Genomic DNA, 13265 nt, shown 5'->3' with positions numbered 1-13265 from the left:
TTTTCCTCTGTCTGTTGGATGGGTGTTGGATACAGTATATCGTAGGTCAAACTCTGTAGATGCGAATGTGGAGCCATGGTAGGTAATTTCCTGTTGCGGATGGAGTAACGTTGCTAGCACTGCCTCATGCTCAACGTAGATGTGGAGTAGAAGCAGACCGGCTAAAACGTTTAGCGCATCTGTGGAAGTTGTTCGGAAGACTATGGTTATGGTGAGAGCTAATGGCCGTTGTACTGAGAGTAGCTGTTTAACTTTGCATCCTCCCACTGGTGACGCCCAGATGGCAGCGTAGTTAACCATTTTTTCAAATACTGTTTTATACAGTACGTTTTGGAAGTGAGGGTTCCATCCCAAAGTGGCACCCTGCAGGTGACGTATTTCGTTTGCAATGGCTTGAGTTTTTGTTTTAAGGTATGCTATGTGAGGTAGCCAGGTAAGTCCTTTATCCCATACAAGCCCTAGTAATTTCACTTCATTGCGAAATTTTATGTTTTTCCCATTGATAGGAATACATAGAATTTTCCAAGTGTTAATAGAGATTTCGAAGCAGAGTGAGTAGATCGTGTTATTAATAGACTTGAAAAATAAATGAAAATCTGCCATTTAATTTCTTTCAATATATGTGTCAAGCTATATATGCTTTGAGAAAAGGGACGAAACTGTAATACAGAGGCTGTTCACACATTTTTTAGATGATGTATATTGTATTCACAAAACTAAATTACATAAATTTCTTGTGTTTTAAATGTTCTATTTGATATCCCTTATTCTGAACTACCTTTCGACACCGCAATTTCCAGGATAATAATGCCTTTTGAAGTGGCAGAAGAGGTATTCTATCCCATTCCTCCCGAACAGCTTTCCAGAGTCCTGTTAGGGTTTTGGGACAAAGTTTGGATAATGCAGTTTTTAAAAGTCCGAAAGCACAAAAATCCATAGGTGACACATCGGAAGATTTAGTAGGGATATCAGTGAAGGGTATGGCATTGATACCAGTTTTTTGTTCCATTTCTTTTAAGAAATTTACAGTGGATTTTGATGTGTGTCTGCTATCTTTGTTCTGATGGAGTCTCCTAGATTGATGGCACTGTGGGTAAAGCGATGGTATTTAATTCAGAAAAACTGGCGATAAAATATGTTCCTGATAGTATTTCGAGTTAATCTTGACATTTTTTGCACTCTCTTTATATTTAACTTGCCATTATAAGAAGAAAAACCAGCAACAATCATGAATCCCTTAGAAAAACTTTCTTTCGATTCTTTGAACCATGTACTTAAATTTTTTTCTCCCCTTTTATGATAATAAATGGCTCTTTTTTTGTTACAATCATTTAAATACACCCATGCTTCATCTATTATGATAATTGTTTTTCATTTTTCTTTGGATAAGTGTTTCTCATATAGAATTCTGCAGCCTGTCCTGTGTTGAGCGATATGCTTTGGAAGAAAACGATGCACATTGCGTTTTTTCGCTTTCTTACGATTTAAATCAACGTTTATCATTTTTTTTTACAGTGGACACCGAGCATTTTAATGATTTTGCAACTGTCCTTTGACTAGGGGGAGTTTCTTTTAACATTAAACAACGTACTTTTGCAATAGTCGCAGATGTCCGTTATTTCCTTGGATACTTGTTTGGAATTTTTGTCCCACTTGAGGCTCCAATTTGACGTTTTTTTCCTTTCTTGTTGATGATATTACCTATCGACGCTTTAGATATCACAAAACCATGACTCTCACATCGTTTTTGGATAACGGAGTATATGCATATTTCTCTTCGGAAAGAGCGTAAATGTAGCCTTCGAACCACTGCTTTGTTAAATTCGCCATTTTGAATAAAACACAACTTTCAAGCCACAGACGATAATTTTGGCTTTTAAAAACATAGTACAATTGCAATTACTTCTTTTGCAGGAAAGGAGTTTTTATTACCGCTTACCAAAATCGTCTAAAAAATGTGCGAACAGCCTCTGTATTCCAGTACCTTCTGAATATCTTAGAAAAACTTTGGCAAGGAAATCCTGATATTTGGCAATCTCTAAGCGGATCGGTTGGGGTTATTTGATTATGATAATAATTATAGTTAACAAAAACCACTCAATATAAAAGTGGCTTAATCTACAAAGCCGTTTATACGGAGGCCATTTCTCGTTATTAAGTTTCAGATTCATCAAAGATGTTTGTCGCAAGAAATTAATGCAGTAGCAGATTAGAAGAAAAAGGCCAATTACCTGTTATACAACATTCTCGATGAATTTCTTCCACCGAACAAAAGAAGTTAAAAAAAATTTCGTACGAAATAGGAAATCAATGATATATTTGAAACACTTTTTCTTCCAGTGATTACTAAAGTGCGGTAACGAGATAATTTTTACCGGAAAACGAAATGTTTTGTTGCATTTTGTTTTTTTACATAATTCTACATTTTATTTATAACCTTTAATCTGTAATTATTAATTAATCGCTGAAAATTACACACATTTATTTTTATATTATTTTGTTAAACATTTTTTACCCATATTTTTGTAATAATATCCTTCCAACAACAATTCTGTATATGCAAGTGTATTGCAATACTAAAATACTTAGAAACACTATTCTAACGCTTGGTTATGCCCTTAACATAATACGCAAAAACACGGCATCACGTAGATTTTATGTTAATTAAAGATATATGAGTACCGTTATAAAGACATTAGGTATTTTTTTTTGGGAAGCAGGCAAGATGAAAAAGATTCAACGCCTTCGCCGGGAATCGAACCACGGACCTCTCAATTACGCGCTGAGCGTGCAGACCAACACACCACGAAGGCATGCCAAGAAGGCGGGAGAAATACTTTATATAGTTATGGAAAAAGTAATTATTCATTGTCTAGAATCAAAGAATCCATAGACATTCAGCTTAAATTGAATTTGGTTCAGTCTTGCACACGAAGAAGGGCTACTGGCTAATTTGGTAATACATTTGATGCACAGTATAATGACCATTTGTTATAGCGATAATTTCATTAACAATAATTGGTAAAAATATCACCCTATTATGAGAGTACATTAAAGTACTTTTCATTGTAAAAACATTCAATTTGAAAGCTTATTTCTGTAGGACGCGAGGGGTGGTTATCAACTATATTATGGATATTTGTTACGGCGATAATTCCATTATAAAGATCGGTGTAGTTTTTGTTTATATTACTTTATTCTTTTATGCAATAAATGCCAGACAGAAATTTTTATTCAAATATAACAACCGAATTTAATTCCTGTTCAATACTTTTTCTTGTTCACATGCTTTCTTGAGTACTGCAGTGTTTTGTACGTAAGTAACTCAGTCGCCAAAGCTTGTAAATGGAAACAATTAATTGTTTTTCATCTTATAGAAAAATACTTTAACACATTTTCTGATTATAATTGTGTGATAGGATTAGCTATAACGATACGTAAGCATACTCGGCTAGGAAAATACTCTTTAAAATATACCGATTTCCCAACAAAGAGGGGGGGGATGATTTGGATTCGTGTGAGATCTTTTTAGAATCCAGTTTATTGAAAGGAAATACGAACTGAGCTCATACTTACTTAGAACGGCAAGTCATTAATTATCAACTAGAATCAACGCCCTGAAAACAGACTGGATTTTTACTGGTAAATTCTTTTATTGAGTAGTTATGTTTCTGCATTCTCCATGATGGCTGTTTCTTGAAATATACACTTAAATTTTGACAGAAAGTGACAGAAATTTGATCTTTGAAATACAAATTACTAAAGCATTCAACTTTTTCCAGGAGCGCGTTATTTACAGTGATTAAGTTCATGTTTAATTTCGAAGTAAGAAGAATTAGGTGCGTCTTTTTCTGTGTAGTCCACGGGAAGGGAAATTTCAACAGTTGGAAAAAGAGCTGTATAAATGGCTAAAACTAATCTGATCGAAAAACGATTCACCAAAAAGTAAACATTTTCTCCCTCCTTTCAACATAGCCTTCGTGATGTAACTAGAAGCACACTTGATGCGTGTTCGTGAAACCCGGGGTCCGAACTTTTGCACATTTTTCACGTTCCAGCAGCGATACAACTTAATGACTCTACACGTTTAATACGAGAGAGACCAGATTGTTGTTTAAAATGATGTCTTTTAGTATTTAAAGACGAAACTAAATATGGTGAGAAGAAAGCTAATCGAGAAGTAACAGTTCTTTTAAGCGACTGCATGGCAGATACTGAAAAACTTACAAATTAAATAACTGAAATATTCAGAAATTCTAATCACTTGAACGAAATTGAAACCTCATGAGAAATCTTAGGAAATAGCTCGATATCATGAATCACAACAAGCATTTCTAAAAAAAATTGAATTGATTTATTATGCAAATGGTAATTTAACTGAGAGTAAAGCCTCAGTAAGGTGACAACTGTGTTGTCCATTAAGATATCAGCAGTTTGAAAATCGAAAAGATAGGAATATTTACTGTCACACATTATGTCCATTCATCAGACTTTCAATGCAAAGATCTTCTTACGTTTCAGACGCAATAATAGGAAAGAGGTCTTGAGAAACATCATTTGTGGAATGGATAAAAATAAAATTTATAAAGTGAATATCTTTGCAGTACCACATCTCTTCAAAACAACAGAAAATGCGATTATGGGGAAAATATTTTTTAAAAATATTTTGAAAGCTTTCAGATTTTACATTGCTCCCAAAGGTGCTTTTTTTAACGTTTTGTGTGTTATCCTTTATTTGTTAAATACACTGCTCGACATTGAAAATGCAACACCAAGAAGGAGTGGTCAGAAATTTATGCAAATTTTAGAGTAGACGCACGTCAGAGTTATGCGAATGATGTGAAATGCGCAGCTCTCCGACGCACGTGAAATAAGATATAAGGGAAGGAATGTGCAGAATGGGCAATATTCGTGTCGTCATTTCTGCCAGACAAATTATCGAAGAAAGTTGGTTTTTTTCCGGGAGGATACGTGTAATAGGAGAGAATGCCAGGCCGCCGTCAACGAAGGCACTTCCAGCAGATAGATGATTTTACGAGGGGTATGGTGATTGGAGTGAGAAGGGCTGGTTGGTCCTTACGTCAAATCGCAGCTGATACCCACATGGATGCGAGCACGGTGCATCGGCAATGGCGAACATGGTTGGAACAGGTGACAGGTGACGGAGGACGGGGACGCCTGGCGTATAACATAGGTAAACAGGCATATGTCCCACGTCCTCCACTATCTCGAAGAAGCAACTCGCTGGAGCCCCGTGAGGCTACACCGGGAGTTTACATGGCCATACAGGTGCTAGATGTCGGGTAGTTTTTACATAGGACGTTGTTAATAACACAAAGTAACTTAAAAAAGAATATAAAGGATAGCATTAAAACACTAAAACACTCATATAAGCTGAAACACATAGATATACAAAATTAAACGTAAAAGCATAAAAACACACTCGTAATTACGTAACATAAAGACATAAAAACACACACGAACATGGTTGGAACAAGGAAATGTGGGAAGAAGGAGGGGGCAGGTGCAGCCAGAGTGACATCAGCACGCGTGTATCGACGCCTCCGCTGACAAGCTGTGGCGGTCCCGCAAGTCACTTGTACCGCAATTCTGCAGCATGGGCAAGATAACCTGGATGTTCCCGTGTCGACCAGAACCATTTCCCGTCGATTGGTTGAACGTGGCCTGCACTCATGGCGTCCGTTAAGAACAGTGCCATTGACTCCACAGCATAGATGCCAATGTTAGACGCCACAGTTTAGAATGGTGACAGACTGGAGCGATGTGGATGACAGAATGGAGAAACGTTGTGTTCTCAGATGAGTCACGCTTCTGTTTATCCAGTGACAGTCGCCGCATACGTGTGTGGCGTCGACGTGAAGACATATCTAATCCGGCAGTAACTGTGGAACGCTCCACTGCGCGACAACGTGGCATAATGGTTTGAGGCGCTATTGCCTACGATTACAGGTCACTTGTAGTTCGTATTCAGGGCACTGTGACGGCCCAACGATACTTGGATAATGTACTGGTGGCAATCCCCTACCTTCAGGGGCTGCCTAATGCAATTTTTCAGCAGGATAACGCCCGACAACACAGTGCTCGCATCTGCCAACATGTTCTGCAAGGTATACAGATGCTTCCTTGGCCACCGTACTCTCCTGATCTGTCACCAATCGAATATGTGTAGGATGTGATTGGACGCCGTTTGCAAACTCTGCCCCTGCCTCGTTCAAAAGACGAACTGTGGCAAATGGTTGAAAAGGAATGGAGAGCCATCCATCAGGACACCATCCGCACTCTCATTGACTATGCCTACACGTGTTTCTTCGTGCATCGCTGTCCGCGGTGGTCCTACATCCTAACGAGACATATCCTAATATCCTAATGAGGATCAAAATCGTAAAAACAACCTTGTATTTAGCGTCCTAATGAGGAATCCTAATGAGTATTCTAATCCTAATCCTAATCCTAACATCCTAATATCGTAATATCTATATCCTAATGAGCCGACGCCGTTCTCGCTCTGTATTTTGACTACCATTTTGAAATAAAGATCACTTATTGCTGCATGCTGTCTCCGTCATTTTTCCCAAATTTCATCACTTTCTGAACACTCCTTCTTGGTGTTGCAGTTTCAGTGTCGAGCAGTGTATAAATGTTCTAATATTTTGTGGCAACAATTTGAAAAGTGAAATGCTGTTTTATGTCAAAACGAAATTAATAGCCCTTCTGTGCAAATTGCATCTTTGGGCTAAAAACTACTTTTGCTTAAATTTGTAAGTGGACCTGTGACATCTTTGTGAAATGAAAAATGTTGAGTTAGCGATGATAAAAATTTAGAGGAAGAAGAGGAAACGTTCTTCGAAACTTCTCAGAACATGAAATTCGAGGAAAAACCGATTTTTGACATTTACAATGCAAATTGCGGTTTTATTCTAAGTTTATTTGACATTAATCTGAAACTTGAAATATAATTGCATTTTGTTTCTCTATACCAAGTTATGAAGAGTCACGAAAATAAGGTTGAAAGCCACTTTTAATGAATTAGTAATATGAACAGAACGAAATTTGAAATGTGACAAAAAATCAATTTGCAATAAACTTACGTTGAAATGTATCCGTGAAATCTGTTTTATCACCCTTTGTGACTTACAAAGAATTACTAACATCAGAATCAAAAACATCTTCATTAGGGAAAACCTAGAAGTATAACATATAAAGAAATTAATGAGTAATGATATTTTATATGCTTAAACTTATTCATGTTTACGATAGTAGCAGGTGGAGTTAACTGCTTATCATAGACATATTTTTATTATTTAAGTCTTCCGCCCTAAGGCACTATTCGGAAGGGAGGGATGTCTTCATGGGGGACTTTTTAAAGGAAACTGATTCGTGTTAACACGTTACACACGGAGAAAACCACGAAAATGCCCATGCAGCCAGCCCGTTCATAGAATTCGAATCTCGGACCGAACTACCAGTGTTCAGGGACATTACCGATCGGCCGCTAGTAGGCCTATATATGTATCAATAATGCGAAGTTACATGGAAACTGAAGATAATGCAAAATGGAAATTTAAAACTAAATAAAAATACATTTTTATGACGTCAATTATACGAAAAAATAATAAATTTGCAATAAAATGTATTTTTAGTTCCTGGTACGAAGTAAAAAGGAAGTATAGTAATCGCGAAAAATTTTGGGTATCATATTTCAACGAAAATATCGATGTTGATCTCTATCCAATGCAATTTAATGATGTTTTTGAGCGACATCCGCAAGTAAGGACAGAATAAAGGACTCTTCCCACCCCGAAAAATTATAAAACACATTTAAAATGAATTCTGAAGAGAATTTTTCTTGGCGTCTGTGCGTACGTACTTATCTCGCATAACTCAAAAACGATTAGCCTCAGAACGTCGAAATTTTGTATGTAAGACTGCTATAACATGTAGATGTGCACTCGTATTTGGTTGCAATCGACAGCACCAAAAGTATATAAATATATGTATTTTAACAAACATGCATACGTAAAAAAGCAAATTTAAAGTTAAAAAAATTTAAAAATGTGCAAATATATAAGAGATTTAATTTTCGAACTAATCTACAATATCATTTAAATTCAGATAGCATAAGTAAATCAAGTGCAAAACCAAACCAGGAAAATAAATTCACCAATTTAGCAAATTAAAATTAAACAAAAAAAATTTCTTTAAATGCATAAATGAATGTCTGCTGAGCAGGCAGGAGACAAACTTATCAAGGGGAAGTTGCCTCCAAACCTAACTCTTCAATCATTCAATTCGTGTTTCGTCATTCATCATCATCATCATCATCATCAATATTGCCGGCATATTGCTGTTTTTACGCAATGTTTCCAGCTCATAACACATAGGCTCGAAGGGCGCATGACGGTAGTTGGCAATGACGATTGAAAGGAGGCATCAGTAATGCGAAGAGGGGGTGACAGCATGACGTCACAAGTTTAGAGAAACACGCAGACGAAGCCCAGGACAAGGAGCGGCGAAGACAGGGTGAAAATCAAACTTGTTCTGTTGTTCATGATAGGTACATGTCATAATAAAGTTACACAAATAAGATAATACAATACAATTTATTAGAATAATAAAATACATTCAAATAAAATGAAAATGAGTATATAAATAAAATACGACAAAATAAGTCTATATACATATTTACAGCGACGTTGCACTCGTGATAAAGCTACGTAGGGAAGTTCGAGTCTCGAGTGGTAAAGGCCGCGAGTGGTCGAATACGTGCGTCCTCCGCAAAGATCTGATAATCGAACACTTTGAAGTGTTTCATATGTGAACATTTTTTTGCCTTTTCAAAGAATTTTCTATTAGCTTTATGAAGGAACTCTTCAACTCTGTCGATACGTAGGTCTCTGTGTAAGGTCTCATTCGAAACATAAAAGTGCGCTTTAGTAATAATTCTGAGAAGTTTGTTTTGCTTAACTTGAAGTTTTTTTCATGTCACTTTGAGTGTAAGTCGCCCAGGCAGGGAAAGCGTAGCAGAAAATTGGCCTGATAATTGCTGTATAGATGTGTCTTTTCCTTTTAAGATCAAGTCTGGAGTTTTTACCAATTAGCGGGAGGAGGTTTTTCATAGTATAGGAGGTCTTCCATTTAATATTGTGAATGTGGTCTTTCCAGGTAAATCTGTGATTTAAGACTACTCCAAGATATGTAGCCTTCTTAACAAGTGGTACTTCTTCATTAAAGATATTAATTTTTCTGTCTATAGGGATTCTGGAATGTTTTTTGCCGATGATAATCAACTGGGATTTTTGTCCGTTAATCGCAATTCTCCATTTAGCGCACCATTCCTCTATGGCTGGAATTTTTTCTTGAAGTTTAATTAATGCATGCTCTTGACTATGTGACTTTACGGCAAGAGCGGTGTCATCAGCATAACATCCGAGGTAAGTATTGAGGTCGGCACTATTGGGTAAATCATAAACGTAAAAAAGATACAAAATAGGACCAAGAATAGAGCCTTGAGCTACACCGGCTTTCAGATATTTGGTCTCAGAGTGTTCATTTCCAAAATTTACAAAGAATTTGCGGTTCCGTATGAAAGAGTTGATAAGTAAGATGAGGTCTCTACTGAAATCAAGTGTGATGAGCTCATTCATGCAGGCAAGGGTAAAAGTCAAAACTAAAAGTAAATACATAGTGGTTGGTTTTGCACTTGATTTACTTATGCTATTTGAATTTAAATGATATCGTAGATTAGTTCGAAAATTAAATCTTTTATACGTTTGCACACTTTTTAAATTTTTTAACTTTAAATTTGCTTTTTTACGTATACGTGTTTATTAAAATTTAAATTTCATTCCTTGCAGCAATGGCGCAAAGAATTAATTAAATTTGTATTTATTCAATTTATTCTTTTGAAACAATATATATATATATATAACACTCTGTTACTCGGCTCAGTAAGCTCAGTATATGTTTGTAAATTGTGCATTTTTTGCTTTAAAAGTGATTGAATTATGTTGTTCATATCTTCTGGTTAAGGATTTTTGCCTTTCGTAAATCTGCATGCAGTATTTGTGGAGTTATCAACAATTTAAAAGTTGTTTAAGTGCAGCTAAGCCTAATGAATTTTGCGATGGCGCACATGTTTGTTTACATTTTAAACTTCACAAAATAACGAATTTGATGCCAAACTAGAGAAACTAAGTTTCGTAACAAGAAAGATAACATCTTCTTTTATTATTGCGAATTAAATCATACTTAATCCATTCTGGAATTTATTCGAGGAAATAAGTGTTTAAGATTTACTTCGTAATTTTTAATATGAATATTTTGAGTTTTAATATATTTTTGCCTTGTCGGGAAGTAAGAACTAAATTAATTGAATGAGCCTAACTCGTTTGTGAAAAACTGTTTCTTTTCTGTTTTATTTGCTTAATTTCTTTTATACATTGCTTATTATTTATTATAGTATTTGAATAGAACATGTGGCAATGATTAGAGATTTCTTCAAATGATGTAAATTTATATGCATTCTGAGTTATAATATGAACAAAATATAAGGGAACTAAAGTGGCTGTTAAGTGAAGCTAGCGCCAGAGTGTAGGTATGGTAAACAAATATAGTGAATTTTAAAGAGTGCATTTATTTTACAGTGGTTTATGCGCTATCGACAAAGTAGATTTAATTCAATCCAATAAGTTTAAATGAAATGCAAGAAAAAGTGCGTATAATTTAATATTCCGTGCAAAGAAGTCATGTGCGTACACATCAGATTTTTTTTAAAGGAAAGCTGTCAAACTCCTACATCTAAGAGATTTCAATGTATGCTATATTTAAAGTACGTATTTATTAGTTACTGTGTATAAAGTGAAACTGTAACAGCTTGATGTTGTAACTGCAATATGAACCGGTACAAATTAATGAACAAATGGATGTTTGAACCACTACAAATCGAATTAAGAGTAATTTTTTTAGACATAATCTTTAATTAACTGGGAAAACTGCTACTAATCGTTCATTTTTATTATTTTTTAACTTCTTTGCCGGGGAAATTTGTAAAGAAATATACTTTTCCATTACGTTTATTCACTTTTATTATTTTTAATTTATTTATTATGGAAATTGGTAAAGGAATTGACTTTTTCATTACATTCATTCAATTTTTACAATTTTTTTAAATAATTTATCTCGGAGCTTAGTGAAAAATATACTTCGCTTCAAAGATACAGGAAATAAATTGAAATTGGTTAGTTTGAATATTTCCCATTAATCTTAGAAGGGTCGTTTTAGTTTCGTTTACAGAGATTACGACAAAGCACACTAGGGGTATCTGCTTAAGGGAACGGACGCCTTCGTGGAGGACTTTCTGAGGGAGACTGGTTCGTATAGATATTACACATGGGGAAAACCACGAAGATACCCATGCAGCCAGCCCGTTCGCCTGGAATCGAATCCAGGTTGGAATTTCAAGCGTTCACCGGCTTTACCGCTCGGCCTTCTTAGAAGAAAATCTGATGTTGTTGTTGTTGTGACTTATCTCCCTTGTTTGACAGTAACATCAGAACATGCTCACGAAATTCATCGTAGAAAAGAGTGCAAGATTGTGCCAGTCGTTGGCAACAGCCTTGAGCACCATACAGGTGACAATGCGACTTTGCTCAGTTCCGCCCCAATTTTGATCGAGAGCACCCCGGTGGGGGGGGGACGGGTTCGAGGTTTCCCACCATCAATCTCTTGACAGGACTTTCGACATATTTAGAGTGCCCCCAGGTCGCACAGACACTATACATTTACAAACATTCATGCCATTCCCTGGGTTTTCGCCGCACCCTCCGGTACGGCAGTCAGCGTCGCTAACAACTATCACGTTTGGGCAATAGAGGATAATTTAATCATAATAATAAAACTATTTTTGGCAGCTGTATTTTAATAGAAAATAATGTATTATTAGCAAATCTAATAAATATGTGCATTTTCAGGTTAATTAAAGAAGACGAATGATAAAAAAAAAATCATAAATTATTTTCGCCCGTAAAACTATCTAGAGAAACAAGTCACCAAATGGAAGTTTATGGTTAATTGCTTTTCTTATTTTTCGCTAATGTGTCAAAGAAATCTTTCTTTGCAAAATGTTTTCAGATTTTCACCCAATTTTACTTTTCAGATCTAATGCTTACTAATTATAAAATAACAAAAGGAAGTAATTTTTAAAAAATATTTTGACACGTTTATAGCTTTGGAAGTCCTATGACAGAGCATATATAACATCAGGACTTTATTTTTCGTTGAGTTTCTCATTTATTGTTTGCCTTTTTGGGGAAAGGATGGGAGACAATTTTGCTTAGTAAACAAAAAATAATTCGAACCAAATGGTTTCTTGAAAGCTAAGCTTTAATAAGAAAAGTTTTTTTTTTTTTTTTTTTTTTTTTTTTTTTTTGTTCCTGGCATTTTTATATTTTTTCCAAAGTTAGCTCTTTTGAGGCAAATGTATTTTTTGGGTAAATGAAGTGTTGAGCTATCAGATGAATATCTTCTAAGTGAAGATACTTAAAGGACCAATTGGCAGTCAAATGTTTAGATACGAACGAGATGAACATATCTAAAATGTACTTGGGAGAGCATTTGGAAATTCAAACAGAATTCTTTGAGAGAAATCCAACAAATAAATATTGTTTGATGTAGGAATGAATGCAGTTAGTCGCAGGGACATGTGAATTATCTGGTTAATGATATTGGTGACTCTCTGTACTACTTGTACCTCAGCTAGAGAGGACCTTTTAAGACATTGAGGAAAAGGTGTTAATTTGTAACAAGAGTGTATACTAATTATTGTATTTCCCCTTCTCTTTTTAGGTCTTGAAAATCGAGATTGTACGTGTTATGTGACATTTTTTAGAAGGTTCAGGAAATTATAATGCAATGTAAGGTAATGTTTTAGTTTTTTAACCAGTTATTTTATGTTAGTCAGCTTTCCTGTCCTCTTCATTTCAGTTTTTCTGCCAGAATGTAAATTTCTAGTTCGCGCGATACTCAAATGAGGTAGAAAGAAGAGAGTATTCAAAGGAAGGTTTTAGAGGGTAGAATGAGAGCCTGTTTTGCCTGCTGAAGGCCACGTTGCTAATTTGATTCTTTTGAGAGTAGTATTCTGCGCCGGTGAGTTACTCTCTCCATTAGGCTTGTTACGCATAGGAAGACGGATTCTTTTCTTTCGAGCAAAATGTTTTGGCTTCGTCCTGATGAAAATTTAGTAAACA

The 13265-nt window shown here is 35.5% G+C and overlaps 1 protein-coding gene across 1 annotated transcript in view; it reads right to left on the bottom strand.

The window, feature by feature from the left end:
* The window catches only part of LOC118202284 (uncharacterized), a 29787-nt gene that overhangs the window by 12296 nt on the left and 4226 nt on the right, over positions 1-13265 (bottom strand). Inside the window, exon 2 of the mRNA XM_035374440.2 lies at positions 7110-7203. Coding sequence (XP_035230331.1) covers positions 7110-7203 — 94 coding nt within the window. The remainder of the gene's footprint in view (positions 1-7109; positions 7204-13265) is intronic.

Source organism: Stegodyphus dumicola, chromosome 10 (genome assembly GCF_044657685.1).
Source record: "Stegodyphus dumicola isolate Sdum_Otavi_A_Nest chromosome 10, ASM4465768v1".
Lineage (NCBI taxonomy): Eukaryota > Metazoa > Arthropoda > Arachnida > Araneae > Eresidae > Stegodyphus > Stegodyphus dumicola.
The sequence above is the reverse complement of the archived record's forward strand: the minus strand, read 5'-3'. Positions and strand labels throughout refer to the sequence as shown.